This window comes from Caretta caretta, chromosome 1 (genome assembly GCF_965140235.1).
Source record: "Caretta caretta isolate rCarCar2 chromosome 1, rCarCar1.hap1, whole genome shotgun sequence".
NCBI lineage: Eukaryota > Metazoa > Chordata > Testudines > Cheloniidae > Caretta > Caretta caretta.
This window is the reverse complement of record NC_134206.1, coordinates 205,458,721-205,474,492: the sequence shown is the minus strand read 5'-3', so window position 1 is coordinate 205,474,492 and position 15,772 is coordinate 205,458,721. Positions and strand designations below refer to the sequence as shown.

Genomic DNA, 15,772 nt, shown 5'->3' with positions numbered 1-15,772 from the left:
CCACAGCAGCAATCTCACCTTCCTCCGTTTTACGGACACTGGGTGCCTACCACCTGTGCCTTCCTATGGAACCAAATGGCTCTTGGCAGGATACTCTGACCACCAATACTATGGGCCAGGGAGGTGACATTGCAATGACCTGGAGGTCTGAGGTCAGTTTTACCTCCCTCTCCTCCTCTTTCTTCCAATCATTCTCCTCCGCTCAACACCTGACTGTTCCACCGCCCTTTAACCTCCAATCATCTGCCATCTACTGTGCCCCAGAGAAAGAGGGGGAAAGACAGAGTCCTACCCTCCTCCCAGAATGTTCAGATTCTATCTAACCTCTTATTGGCCTTGTGTTGATTGTTCCATAGGAACATGAACATTCCCAGTGCTGTTAAACCACCTAACCCTGACCAGGCCTTCAGGTTCCTACTAATCACACCAACTGACTCCACCCTACGACTGACTCAAGCAGTCTCCACAGCCAGCCACCCTCTTCTGACACTCCCTTGTCCTCATCCCCAGCAACCTGCTCTGTGCTCTCACCCATGCCATCCATGGCCACCTCCTAGAAGTGTGTGGGGCTCCCTAAGAGTGCCCACAGGGGATGCAGGCAAGGATGAACTTATGAAGGATGATGAGGCTTCTTGCCCTACTCAAGGGGACCAAAATAACTTCTGAGGATTGGAAATGGAGTCTATAGGATAACTTGGGCACTTGTGTTTCAGGTGGTGCCCTACGCTTTGGTGAAGCTTACTGGATGATCATCCCCTTGAGTTTGCAATAGACTGGAAAACTCAGAGCAATTGGCTTTCCCATGAAATTTCTGATTTGGCTTCTTGGTTCTAGCTGGGCTGGAAATACCATGAGGATAGCCCTTTCTCATTGCATGCTTGCTCTTCTTCTCCTAGCTGGGACCAAGAGTACAGCGGAATGAGGAAAGGGAAACAATGGTGGATTGGAAAGTTGACCAAACTTTTTCCAACCTCCATAAAGTGCTCAAGGGCAGGTTTGAGTTTTGAGTGAAGTTTTTGACTGGGGCTTGTTTAAAACAAATCAGTTCACCCTGACGCTCCACTGGTCTACAGCATTCACTCTACAACCCCTCCCAGAACAGACTTTGTAAGAGGAGCCTTTCACCATGGGCACAAAGGCTTAGCACCATATCCTAGCACCAGCATGGTCATGTGACTTAGCAGGGGCTAAAGAGGCATGGAATTGTCCATGCAGATCACAGAGCAGCTGTGGAGTTGCCCTGCATCTGCATCCCGTGGCTGGAGCACTCCTTCCTCACTGGGAAAAAATGGCTGGTACATTTGCCTAACTATCAGCTCTCTGATCTCACTTGCCCTGCACCCAACCACCTTGCATGTGAAGGCAGAGGGAGCCCCTGTGGAGTAAAGCTCCATGGCACACACTGATGTGGAGCCCTTGAGAGGGGCTACCAAATCCTCCTCCCCCTTGGTGCAGGAGAACCATGCTAGTACCACTGGGTCAGGGTCCTTTGTAACTGCAGAACACAGGGCAGGTTCTGGTCTTTATGGGCGACAGCTACATTTTGTTCTTCTCTTTCATGAAGTGCAATGGCTCCTACCTCCTCAAAGAGCTCCAGGCTGTAGGTGTTATCATCATCAGCAAAGTACACCACCCCTTCTGGTGGCTGCGTGTTGTTGAAGCTGTCTCTTAGCCAGTGCAGCCCCAGGTTCCTCTGCAGTGTCCCTCTTGGCTTGTGGGATGGGATCCAGGATCCGCCCATCTTCAGACTCTGTGGGCTCTCCACATTCAGGTGGGTGAAGTTGAGCCCCGCCTTCTCCAGCAGGTTGGACACCAGGTTGGTCCTCCGGGGTGAGTCCTCCACCACCACCCAGTGCAGGTTCTGCACATGTAGGAAGGTGTTGGCTAGCCGGGTCAGCTCAGCCTTCTGCACTGGCCGGGTGTAGGTGGGCGTGATTACAAAGATGGTCGGGAGAGTGTCCGACCAGGGGGGAGGCCGGGAATACACATAGTTCTGGATGACTTTTTGAGCCACCCCCGAGGCTTGTTGCCAGCTACATGATGGGAGTCCTTCTTCCCTCAGTGGGGATGTGCCGTTGAAGTGAGCTTTAGCTGTTGCATTTTCATCTGTCTCTTCTGAGGCGAAAAGAAGATGGAAGTCAGAGACTAAAGCACAGCCTGATCACTGCTCCATTAGGTGACATTTGATAACTACCTATGATCTATCTGGGGCAAGGGCCCTGGCTCTACAACATTTTCATTCTGCAAACCACTTCATAAGAGAACGATCCTTTCATAGGCCCATTTCTCCCCTCCCCCTACTGCTTGGCTCTCAAGAGGTTTCACCCTGAGGATTACTTGTGGTCCATGGAGAATAGACTGAGAACCACACAGGTGGGACCTTTTTGAATGTGTGAATGGTAGGACCTGCGCTCCTCCTGACCTAGCCTGTTCAGAGCTGGAAGATGTGCCAAATGTCAGCGGAAAGGAAATTTTGCCTAGACTTCACTGGTGGCGCTGTCGGTACGAGGTAAGAGTAATCTCTTTACATGCAATTGACAGCCAACAAACATGAAGCGTGTTAGATATGCCAGAACTGTGCTAAACTTACATTCCTAAAGCTGAAATAATTTGTATAGGGGAAGGGTCGTGAACCAAACTCTTGGGTCTGAACATCCCTGACGTTCAGGGAAATGTGCTAGAAAGCAGAGTTTCTGCAACTTTATCATATTGTGCATCACTTCTTCAGATGGAGAGATTCCCAGCCATGCCTCCCCTCCCAACCTTTGAAACTACAGTAACTATATTGCTTGGTTACTTGAAAACCCTGCATCAGCTCTAGTGAAGAGACTACATGGAAATAAACAGCTTTAATGTGTTGAATGTGTCACCCTGTTTTGTAATTGTGCTCTTTGTTTCCCCACCCTGATTTAAAATTAATTAGGTCTTGGAAAGTGGAAACTCTACATGAGTCTTAGGCAGGGTGTGTATATATATATATAAGCCCTGGAAACATCTCCATTTTGCCTCTTTCCTGCTCAGACCTCTGGACTATGATGAACTTGTACTAATGGGAGCATTCTAACCAAGGGACTGAGGACCTTCCAATGATTTGGAAGCAACCAGAGACTTAACAAGCCAGCAATTTATTCCATCACTGCTACAAGCCTGATCCAGGTACACCAGTGGAGGAGGTCACTGCAGCAGATTGAAAAATGGAAAATCATTTTTGTGAACGATTAAAAAAATTCCGAAGTCATTTCCTTCTGCAGTTTTCAAAAGGGAAAGATGATAAATGTTTGTGCCAGACCCTCAGGGGACAATCTGGAATTGTGGTGGTATTTTGAGGTACAGAGGGTCACAATTTTTATTGGAAATTTTTCATTAAAATGCATTTTTTTGTTTTTCATTTTTCTCCCTTTCTCCCCTCCCTACCCCCGACATTTTACCTCTGCAAAAAGAGAGGGGGAAAGGACAAAAGGGGGAGAGGGGGAAAAAAAACCCATTAAAGAAAAAAACAACCAAAAAGTTCATTTTCCAAAAAATGTATTCAAATTTCCAAATTTAGAAAAAAAGCTATTTTTTGTTAAAAAATCCGGTGGTTGAAAAATTTGGATTGGATCTACGAGTCACTATAATCTACGCCCTCTCAGCGTGGTGCTCTGTCCCCCTCTAGTGACGGCTAGCTATTAATGAGTCTGCCAGAGCACCGACTAACAGAGCAGGCTCTCTTCGCTGAAGCAGTAGAGGTTCATGCAGTAAGATCCAGAGGTCCCAAATTCAATCCCTGCTGCCGATGACCCGCCCAGAGATGCTGACGTTACACGTGGGGGTTACACAATGGTATTGGTTGGTGGCTGACCCGTCACTGCTGTGACTGAATCAGCCCTGTGGCCTAGATGGAAAAGCTCTGTGGCCCACCCACGCATTGCAGAGGGGTGTGAGAACTGGAGCTCCCCTGTTGTTGTTACCTCTTTGCTGAGTGGTAGCACACTTTGGAGCTTTGCAGTGGGCCATCTTTTGGTTGGAAGAGGAAATTGGGGACACAGGCTCCAGGTATTCCCTGGTAGTCTATCTTTATTCACAAAATGGACCTCAGTCCTGTTTACTTTGAACAGAGAAGGCAAAAACAACAGCAAGCTGCACACAAGCAACTCCATTCGCAGAAACCAGCCAAGTCAACACTATGTACTATAACCAGAAAGCAGCTCTCTCTCTTACCCATAGCCCCTTGCCCATAGCCCTACCCTCAGCCTGCGGGCTGATCCTGAGTCCTGCCTGTTCCCTGTATTTTACCTGGCATGCCCTTTAGGCTAAAGTTACATGGCAAGACTGTATGAAGTCCATTATTCTCAATCCTAAGCATGGGCTAGCTCAGGTGGGCCTGGGTGTTAACTCTCACAGATTTGTTTCCTAAATTATTCTGCCAGCCCAACACCATTGTGCTAGCAAAAAAGGGGATTAATGGCACAGTCAGGACTCCAGGTGTGTGTTTAAAGCCCCATGCCATCTAACTCTGCTCAGAGTAGGGCTACAGGATAAAATGACAAAACATCAGCAGCTTCTGTACACAAGAGCTGCACCGCGGCAATGCCACGGTGGGAGGGTTTACAGAAAAATCGCACTGTAGACTAGTTGCTCTGCTGCACAAAAGAATTCCTCAAGCAAACTGGCCCAGATCCTCAAAGGTATTTAGGAACCTAGAGCCCACTGAAATCAATGGGACTTATGTGCCTAAAAACCTTTGAGGATCTGGGCCATTCAGCCATAGTGTCTAGAGTGGGCTTCTCTCTGAGGCTTCCTCCAAACAACGGAGAGTGTTCTTAAGGACTGTCTGGCTGATTGCAGAAGCCAAGCCCTGAGGGGTCCTTTGGGAAAGTTTCTCTTTGTTTCACCCTTTCAGTGAAGTGTTTCCCATCAAGTGCTCACATCAATAATTCCTTGCATGCATTTCAGGAACACCCTGGCCGTGACACTGTTATGATAAAACTGTAACCGTGTGAAGAGTCGCTTGCACTTACTTCTCAGCAGGATGAGGTAGCGGGTGGCTGGGTACTGATGCCACAAGGTTAGAAGAAGAGCCCATGGCAAGATGATCAGGAGTGTGGTCAGAAGGTTACGTCTCCTTAGCATGCTGCAAAGAGCTTCCAACGCCCAGGCATCTCCCTACCTTTCAGAACAGAGTATGGAGTAAGTCACCTGGTGCTTGAACAGAGAGTGACAGACGCCAGCAAAGGCTAGCTCAGTGCTATCAGATACGCAGCTAACAGACTAGGTCCAGCTCACCTAGGGCTGGATCCTGAACGGTGCTGAGCACTCTGGCCTCGATCCAGCACAGCATTTAAGCCCCTGTTTAAATGTAAGCACATGACTAGTCCCATCACTCTCCAGAACTGAGCCATTAAGGTATTTATCTGCCTGCCACAACTGGTTCAGATATTACAGAGTGCAAGCTTCCATGTAATTTTTTTTAAAGAACAGGTTTCTATCCTTGATGGTTGTGAAGAATACCTCCCAAATGTGAATTTAGGGTACCCAGTTCACAGTTGTTTGCCTTCCTGAATCTGCAGGCAATCTGAAACAACAGCCAAAAGAGAGCTGTTTGTGAACCCATTCAACCCTAGGGGGTAACTTCTAAGCCTTGTAGTGACACTTCAGCTAGTTGAAAATTTGACTCTTGAGGTACCAGATTTGTAGTATTCCTGCAGTTGTATGCAAGACCTGAATAACTGCAGAGCAAATGGACAATGGATGGATGCAGCAACAGGCTGAAAGATGCCTCCTATTCTTTATTCTAATTTAATTTTAATTCAACTCCCTTATACGTATTAATTCTGATACAGTCTTTACTGTCACATCCTGTTTTTTGCACAGGTCAATGTTTCTTTTTATCCCCCTCAATCATTGTTTGACCTCCGGAATTATATATGACACATCATCCAAACCATGCACTACATATGGAATTATTAATCTCATCATGGGCTTTTCTATGGCTCTCATCACCATAGAATCTGAGTGCTTCACAGGTATTACTGAATTTACCTTTAAAACATCCCTGTGAAAGGAAGAGAACTGAGGCACAGAGTCATTAAAGCCCACATTTTCAGGAGAGGCCACTAATTTGGGGTACTTCATTCGTTGAGTGTCCAACTTGAGACATCTTGGGCTTGAATTTTCACAGTTGCTGAGCACCTACCAAAGGTGCTGGAACTAGGGGTGTGGGGGATGCTGCTGCACCCCCTGACTGGAAGTGGTTTCCATTATATACAGGGTTTATAGTTTGGTTCGATGGCTCTCAGCACCCCCACTGTACAAATTGTTCCAGCATCCCTGGCAGCTATAGCTCCCGTTAACTTCAATATGGGTTGCGAGTGATCCACACTTGGTCCTAGGGTTCTCAGGTTGGGCAGCCACTCAACAAAGTATCCAAAATTAGTGGCCACTTCTGAAAACATTAATGGAAGTGACTTGCTTGCCATCACACAGAAAGTCCACAGCAGAAACAAGAACACAATTCAGATGCCAGTTTTGGGTCATAACCAAAGACCATCCTTTTTCTTCCAGAAGTCCCCTGCCTCATTCACCATGCAACTTCCAGCATCTCCTTTCAGCTCTATGGATGCAGAAGCTCCCAGTCCCATTATTAAATGAGCTGCCTGTGCCATGCCACAGGCAGCAAAAGCCAAGCATAGTAATGGAGATTTAATCCTTCTGCAGCACAGCAATCCATGCACACACACTGAGTTGTACAGCAGTCACACTGCCTCTTGGCAGCTGAAGACTCACCACTGTCGCTGTCAGCAGAGTGCCTCAGTGTTGACCGGTTTTGAGACCAGCGTGTGCCAGCCTTTGTTCCCTTTGCCCTCCTGGGGCTGGTTCCTCGGGGATTCTTCTTGGGTGCTGAGTGCATGTAGTGAGCCCTTCCCAGTGGACCTCTTCCCTCATGCCTATCTACCAGACAGTGGCTGCACCAGTGCTCCCCCTGGAGGCCTAAGGGAATAAAATTTTCATTAGCCACAAAGACTGAGGTTTCCCCTGTGCAACAAAAGCAGCGACTGTGACCATGCTTCCTGAGAACCATAGAGCTGCTGCTATCAGCGTGGCCCCTGAACTCCCAATGCTCCTAGCCCCGCTTTCTGCTCTTCCAGGTAAAGAGCCTGTGGAGGGGCAGTGCCCTGATACCAGTATGGTGGAAGAGAGCGAGCTTAGCACATTAGCTGAGTGACCCGAGTGCAAGTCTCTTCTCCACCACAGATTTCTTGTGTGACCCTGGGCAAGTCACTCAGTCTCGCTGTGCCTCTGTTCCCCATGTCTGAAATGAGGATAATGGCTCTGCCTTAGCTCAACATGGGTGGTGTGAGGATAAACATATTACAGCTGCGAGGCACTGTGATACTACAGTAATGGGGTCCATGTAAGCACCAGAGATAGCTAGCCAGGGGCATGACAGTAAGTGTTGTAGGTTTGAGTCCTCCTGGGACCAAGTCTTTAACCTTTTCATTACTTTTAAATGATTGTTGTTGTTGTTATTATTATTCGCAAAAAGAAAAGGATGCATCCGATGAAGTGAGCTGTAGCTCACGAAAGCTTATGCTCAAATAAATTGGTTAGTCTCTAGGGTGCCACTTTTATTTTTGCGAATATAGACTAACACAGCTACTCTGAAACCTGTTATTATTATTATTATTAATAATAAATAATAACAATAAATAACTCCCACACAGAGGTGAGATGGGAGTTGTTTCCCTTCCTCATGTAAGCAGAGTCAGAATAATCTCTACCCTGACATCTGATGGTGAGCTGTGGAAAAGGACTTCAGGAGCTGATCTCGTTTGCATGGGCACACCCACCATACCCAACATGATGGACTGCCTGCCCAAATGGTCACTTTGGCTGCTGTGGGATCCCCAGTCTCTTTGTTATCGGGGCAGGAGTAATAAAGGGTTGTTATCCTGGTTATGTGAAGGACAGTAGAACTGTACTTGGCATTTTATAATGGAGGGCCTCACCCTCAACTAAGCAACACTCGCTAGGCAAGGGACATGGGTTCCAAAACCCAGTGAATTAAGAGACTGGGGACAGGTATGTGTATCTGATAGTGTAGGTACTGTAGGAACAGCTTCCCTGACACTAGGAACCATGAAAATAGAGGCAGTCACAAAATAAATTCAAGCCCTAAAATGGAACAAGGGCTCTGAGTTCTCGTTACACCTGTAGGCACCTAGCTCTCTGTTGGCCTGTTCTCGGGTGGTCATATCTTATCTCCCTGCTTGAGCTACCTGTCATTACAAGGGTCTCTGTACTGAGGTCTTCTCAGGCAGTCTGTGTTTTCCCCTTACATAAAAGAAAGACCTGGCCTTTATTATACAGGAACTGTTTCCACAAGGCAGCCCCATGACTGCCACAAACTCAGATTGATTCTGGAGTGAAGGAGAAGACAGGAGGAGGATGCAGCTTTGTTACCAAGAGCAAAGAGGGGAGCAGATCAAAGTTAGGAGAACACACAAATTCTGCTTCTAATTCCACATCCTCACAGCCTGCTCCCCAAACCCTGCAAACATACTGAGCCAGGGTCTCCAGGTATTCTTTGTTCTTTTATTTCTACATGCTCATTCTCTCTTTATCGGTTTTCTCGAGTGCCCAGTACTGCAGAACCTAAGCACTGCATGAGACCAGCACAGTCAGGTCCCTAGTGAGCTTCACAGAGGATTCTATTCTTCACCCTTATTGAGTTCTAACAAGCCCGGCTTGCATTACACGTCATTTCCTCTCTCACAGCTTTCCCTCTCCTTCATTTTTCTCCATCTCTCTGTTTCATTGACTCCCTGTGGTGTGGCGGCTGCCCCACATAGGCAGGAGAAGGGTTAAGGCAGCCTTGGAGAGGCTGCACAGAACCCAGCCAATCGGAAAGGGCTCACTAGGAGAGCCAATCAAGAGAAGGCTTGCTGGAGCAGCCCATATATAAAGGGCTGCTCAGCAGAGCAAGGGCAATCTCTTCCTGGAGGGCAAAGGGGAAGGAGTGCTGGAGATACTGCAGTGCTGGGTAGCAGAGCAATAGGGGAACTCTTATCTGACCATGGCCAGACTGAGGCCCTGAATCAAGGACAGGGAAGGTGCTAGAGCTATGGGGGAAGTGGCCTAGGGAAAGCAGACGGTGGGATTAGGAGGAGGGGCAATAAGTGGCTGCCTCTTATAGGGTCACTAGGCAGGGACCCACAGTAGCAGATGGGCCTGGGTCCCTCCCTCCCCCTTTACCCCTACTTGCCAATGAGGAGAATGGTCTAAATCCAGACTGCAGTTTGTCCCTGAAGCTAGGGGCTAGACTAGAGACTGAAGTTGGCCGCTGAGGCAAGTGGAAGGACCTAGGACTGCTGTCCCCCGAAAGGGGGGAGACAGTGGGTTGGGGGCACAGCCAGAGGGTTGTGTCCCAAAGAGGACACTGGGGTCTGGGAGCGATGCGGGTCCAGCTGATGGAGACGGTGGAGGAAGTGGAAGTAACAGCGAGTGAGACACCGCTAGTAAAAGGCGCCCTGGGGGTCCAAGAGAGCTATTTCCTAGCACGACCAGCAGAAGGCGCCGCAGCAGTGAATTGGCACCATTACACTCCCCTTTCTCCAGTCTGCATGGTTCTCAGGACTAGAATTGTCCTTTGCCAGCTCCACACTGCCAATCATTGCAGCTTGATCACCTGATTGTCCACTTCTGCCACAAGTGCTCATGTAGTTTCTTCCGCACTGCCCCTCCCCAAGCTAGTCAATGAACTCAGCACCCTCATCTGTCCTCCTCCAGATACCTCATTGCGACCCACTTATACCACATTGCCTATGGGAGACTGCTAATGGACAAACCGAGGGCCAGTGGGACCTACTGAGATCTATTTGATATATTTATTTACATCTTTAATTAAAAACAATCTCTAATTGGCTTGGAGTGATCAGTCTGTGCACACAGCTAGCCTGTGTAACTGTGTGTTCCCAGCATTGTTACCTTCCTCCTCCCATCTCCATTCCCTCCTTTTTATTGCTACACCTATTTGTAGTGATTTTCTTAAATGAAATACATAGATCACAAGGCCAGATGGGCTCATTATGATCATCTAGTCTGATCTTCTGCATAACACACTTCACCCAGCAGTAAGCTCTATGGGGAGAGGACTTCCTTCAGTTATGTGTTTGCACAGCTCTTCTTGTGATGCAGAGAGGGACCTATTGATACTGCTGTAATACAGATTGTATTATTATTAATGTTCTCTCTAAGTTTCTCTTCCTTATTCTTTTCCTTTCTGACTATCCCTCTCTCCCCCTCTTTTTCTAGTGCCTGCTGCAATCCCTAGTTGTATTATGCACCCCTAACAACATTAGCTAGATGGCTGATGGATGCTTTCAATATGCTGCTTGTAACCTTCTTGAGCTGTTTTCCAATTACACATCCCTCTGCTTAATTTCATCCATCAATCTTCTGTTTTATGTGCATGAGCAAACCCCCCTCCAGAGCTAGGTTTGACTGTTTCTTGCATTGTCTGACAGGAGCAGTAAGAAGCATCTGGCTGTAGCTCAGCGCACCTGATGTGATCGGCTCCCCTACTGTTGACCATCACCAGCCTGTTTAACTCCCAGAAAACTTTTTGCTACTGAAGTGCAATATTAACAGTGGGCAACTTGGATTTTGGGAGCAACCTAAGGCGTCCCAGGCTGGACAGTAACCTCGGTTACATCTACACTGCACACCACTTGCAGCAGGGCGTACAGTATGCATAGCTACATGCTGCAGTGAAAAGCTACACCATGTGGAGCTACCCATGTTCATGAAAGGCTCTGGTACGGGGGAGGCAGCAGAAAAGGCTCCAGCAGCGGGAAGCTGTTGGGACGTTTCCCAGCTGCCTCCTTATTGCCAGAGTCTCCCCACTACTGAACCCTTTCCCTGAGGTGGGGAAAGACCCCAGCAGCAGGAAAGGCAGCTGTGGGACACTACGCCGCTAAAAATAGCCGTGTAGATGGGGGAGGCACTGCGTGGGCAAGTAGAGAGCCTGCAGCGTACATGGCCAGGTCCATACCCACAGGCATGTCTTAACGCTACTTGCCTGAGTTGGGCCTTACGGTCTATGTTGCTGTTTATACCTGTGCTAGGGGGGCTTGCAGCGTCTGTACTCTCCATGCTGCCAAAACGAGCGTGCAGCCTAGACAGCCTCATTGCTTCCTCAGATGACGTACAATGGTAGGCATCTCAGCGGAGGTTGGGATAGTCCTCAGGAGAACTGGATTAGGTGGAAGCCCTGGAGGACCCCAGCAAAGGGCTGGCCATAGAGATGGCTCGAAAGCAGACTCAGGTGGCTAAGGCTAGGGAGAGCCAGGCTGGGGAGTGAGATGTGGGAGGGCTGTGTTAGGGAGAGGCCTCAGCGGGCTGGGGTTTTTGAGGCAGCTGCCTATGTTCAGGAGCAGTGTTAGGAGACCTAGGTCTGGGAGAGCCTTGTTGTTAATCTTCCTCCTTTCTAATGACTCTAAACTCACAATAATCAGTGCAGGGCAGAGGCTGGGTCGGCAGGCAAGGTCGCAGGCTGGAAAAAGAGACTGTGGAGGCAGCACAACCAAGGAAAAGGGGGATCATACTAATGAAGAAAAATACAGAGCCCAGTCCTAGCACTTCAGCTCTACAGCCCTTTCCTGGCATTAATTAACCCTCCAACTCCCAGGAGTTCCATTCCCTCCATTCGACAGAGCAGGGCTGCAGTGCAGCGTTAACCAGCATTTGGAGGGCGACACTCTCCAGTTCACGTGGATCACCTGCTCCGTCTGTGAAACACTCTTATCACTGGTGTTGGAGCAGGATCCATTCTCTGGCCCTCTCCCAGGAGGAGCAAGGGGCTGGGGAAGACATGGAGAAGAGAGAAGTCCATGGGGAATAAAAATGAAGGGAAAACAGATAATAGTGGAGACAAACTGGGACAGAGAAGGGACTGGCGCGAAGGAGAGAACCACATCAGAAAGGAAATAGTGACTTGAAAAGAGCCTGAGCAAATACATGGGCTTTGCAGTCTGCCCTGGAGATCAGTAAATTTAGGCCTGGGTGCTCAGCCCCCTCAAGTCAGTGGAAACGTTTTTGGGGAGGACACGTCCCTCTGGCAGAAGGAGGGTAGTGTGGACATGAAAAACCGCAGCAATTAATGGGGTGGCTGTTCTTGACCTAACATAGGTTGATTTAATTGGGTCATGTAGACAAGGGCATAGACCATCACCCTGAAAGGGGAGTGGGTTTCAGGGACAGTGGCCATTTACCAGTAATATCCAGCCACCTGATGTATAAATCTAGGGTCTGTTAATGCAAATGCCCCCGATCAATCTCAGCTGATCAAGCCAAAATTTTCAAAGATTCCTGGTAATTTTGGGTGCCTTCGTTTTTGGCTGCATGTTTGTATGATGTGTGCGTCTGCATGGGAGTACTTGAGCAGAGCTGGCGGCAGGGCAGCACGGGGACTAGGCAGGTTCACGTTTTGTGTGCACAGGAACTTTCTGCAGTATTGCGTGTTAGGCTACGGAATGCAGGCTGTCTCTCTCCACTGACCCTGGAGCGCCTTGAGGGCATCCATGCAGATTTCAGGAATTCCGCAACTGCCAGTGTTGGGGATGCAATGCTGAAGGCAGAGCAGTGAGCCTTCATTATTGATGAGGCCAACCTCCCTTCAAACAAGGGATGCATAATTCATGGCAACTCTTGTATCTGTGGTGCTCAGCAATAGCTCTGTCTCAGCTTACTGAAATCGACAGGCAGTTTGTCCCCTCTAACCCATTATTTTGCATCTCATCCCCCAGTGTCAGCAGCTAAAGTGTCAACGTGTGCTGTTTAATACTGGTTATGGCTGAGGCGCTGCAGTATTTCCCTTGATTAGACCATCTCCTGTCTGTTTCAGATGCACAAGTAAAACAGGAATGGGGAAGCACGTAAGTGGATGACACAGGCTTGCTGTGCAGGAAAGCTGCAGAACTTAGTGTATATGACCATGGTAATGAGGCCCACTTATACAGGCCTCCTTCTCCCCTGTGGGACAATCCTCTCCCTGAGGCAGTGCTGAATGAATGAGGACCATTGTAGGACTGACATGTTGGCTTAGCGCTAAAGCAAGCACTAAGGGTTCATTTCCAGGATGGGATGCCACAGCCTGTGGTGGGATGGGAAATGCGAGGCGAGATTCGGCTCTTTGGCTGAGCGGCAGCATTTTCTTCCCTGCACTCTGCTGGATCTGGCTATCTGAGAAGCCAACGGGGGGGAAGGATGCTGCATGCCAGGAGATAGGATTTCATGAGAAAAACGGGGCAGGGACTGAGTGTACCCTAACCCTTCCCAGGACGGGCAGTATTCCTCTAGTGTACTGCACCCCTAAGGAAAAGGGATGCTCTTGTGATGAAGAGACAGGTGCTTTGGGTTTTAGTCCTTACCCTGCCATTGATTTTCTGGGTGACTTTGGGCAAGTCACTCCTCTCGTCTGTAGGAGGGGATAAATGATCTTGACCCAAGGGAAAGAGATATGAGGCTGACTTCACTGAAGAGCTTGGAGATCCTGGGATGGATGCAGTGCTAGAAAATGACAAAGCAATAAATAATATGGAGGAGGAGACAATAGTGGCTGGATCTAGAGCTAACACTTATGGGGACTGGATGCTCGCACACATCTAAGCTGCAGCTTTCAGTGTGTGCGCCTTTGAGGTGGGAGTGGGAGGAAACCTCTCCCTGGGAGGGAAACCCTACATCTTCTGCTTCCCCCCTGCAAGGCTTCATGGAAAGCATGGTCCTTTCCCTGCCTGCTTGGTTAATCTCTTTAACCCTATGGATCTGCGGTGTCAGCCCAGAAAACTAGCTTTTCTTTTGGGAACTCACTTAGTGTCATGACCCTCACCCACCGCTGGCCACCAGACCCTGCCCATCAGATTTGTAAACAGCTCTGCATGGCTCCTTTCCTGAGAGAGATGTGTCCCACACATGCTGATCATCTCTAAGCACTGGCTTCCATTCAGAAGAAAAAATTTGGAGGCAGTGCTAATGAAATCTGCAGGCTAGTTCCTGTGGGGTCCAATGCTTTTGTGCTAACACCTGCAACTACCTGCCATCTTAGGTAGAAAGGGAACAGGCAGGGCTTACCTTGGCTATGAGCAGGGATGAACAGCAACTGGTTCAGGTAAGTGCTGAACTGAACTTGTGTCCCAGACTCACGCAGAACCTTCCTGGGGGACAGAAAGTTCTGTTAAGTTTCATTTTTAAAGACAGGCTCAATCCAAAAACCTGATCTGAACATTAGAGTCAGACCCAAATCTCCCTAAATCCAAACCGCACAACTGGCCCTGTCTCTGCAACTGGCCTAATCAGTACCCCTGGAACTTTGGGAACATTTGAGTCTGGTTCAGAACATTGCAGCTTTGGACTCAGTTTTAATTTTTATGCTTAATCATAAACAGAACTGGAATGAGAAGTGCCAAGATACACTGAGCAAAAGTGACAGTTCAAAACCAAACAGACGCAGGAGGGACTAGATGGTCCATGAGAGAGCCAGGTCTCCTGAGAGCCTAACTCAGTGCTGCAAACTGTTTGGAACTGTCTCACCTCAGAGGACATGCATTTTGGGGTGCTTCTCTAAAGCAAGATTTGCCCTTTCTGCTGCCAAGACTTTCAGAGTGGAGATCCTTTTTAGGCAACAGTGGCTATTATGGAGTATTCATTCTGGATGTGTTGGCATTAAGCAGCCCCAGTAGATGCATTATTAAAAGATAGGAAATGGGTTTTGTTTGAGAGGCAGAATAAGTCTTTTAAGGAAGCAAAAAGCAAAACTGAATAGTTCCAGTGTACTGGTGCATTTCACCCAGAGCTTTCCCTACTGTGTTGACACATGATGTCTGTTCAGCAGGAGTGCTAGCTGTCATTGCACATATGGGTTGTAAAGAGGTAAAGGCAAACCCCAGGACATTTGCTTCCAGAACATTATCAAAGGCTGAGAGGAATTACTCTCAGAAAGAGATTAGGCATTATTTGGGAGATAATTAAATAGCACGAGTGCCCTTGATCACAAGCTCCTTGTTGAGATACAGGATCCAGAGGCTGACACGGCACCTCTAGCAACAGCCAGGATGCAGAGATGGGCTTTGATCTTAGCTGCCTCAAATGCAAGCCTCCAGAGGACATTGATTTATTCTGCTCATTTCCCCCTACTTTCAGAGGCAGTGTGCAAACTCTCTTACCTAGTGAGCCTTCCCATCACCCCCAGCAAGTGCCAAGGAAATGGAGAGAGAAACCCTGCTTTGGTTAAAATAATGCAATACACTCCTTCTGGATGGCAAAATCATATAGCAAACAAGAGCCATTGGTGCTGGTTCAGCAAGAACATGCATACCTTTAGCATGTCAGGTTTCAGAGTAACAGCCGTGTTAGTCTGTATTCGCAAAAAGAAAAGGAGTACTTGTGGCACCTTAGAGACTAACCAATTTATTTGAGCATAAGCTGTCGTGAGCTACAGCTCACTTCATCGGCGAGCTGTAGCTCATGAAAGCTTATGCTCAAATAAATTGGTTAGTCTCTAAGGTGCCACAAGTACTCCTTTTCTTTTTAGCATGTTAGCCACCTACTGAAGTCAACAGGGGTGCTCACATGCCCACAGATATGCAAATGTTTTAGAAACCTGCTGAATCAGGGTCTGAGTCCACTAGAAAAAACTGAATTGTCCAAAGGAAATGATTGTTTGCCATGTGGCATGGGGTAGTAATACCCTGCTGCTTTCACTGGAGAATGATGGTTGAATTGTATGATCAATAAA

The 15,772-nt window shown here is 48.1% G+C and overlaps 1 protein-coding gene across 2 annotated transcripts in view; it reads right to left on the bottom strand.

Moving 5' to 3' along the window:
- LOC125621438 (galactosylgalactosylxylosylprotein 3-beta-glucuronosyltransferase 1-like) overlaps positions 1-15,772 on the bottom strand; it is a 68,905-nt gene that overhangs the window by 36,183 nt on the left and 16,950 nt on the right. For both annotated transcript variants that reach the window (XM_048818310.2, XM_048818302.2), the window contains exons 2-6: positions 14,110-14,192; positions 13,410-13,548; positions 6,766-6,969; positions 5,001-5,149; positions 1,580-2,115 (exon numbers count right to left, since the gene is read on the bottom strand). In XM_048818310.2, coding sequence (XP_048674267.1) covers positions 1,580-2,115; positions 5,001-5,112 — 648 coding nt within the window. In that variant the 5' untranslated portion in view covers positions 5,113-5,149; positions 6,766-6,969; positions 13,410-13,548; positions 14,110-14,192. The remainder of the gene's footprint in view (positions 1-1,579; positions 2,116-5,000; positions 5,150-6,765; positions 6,970-13,409; positions 13,549-14,109; positions 14,193-15,772) is intronic.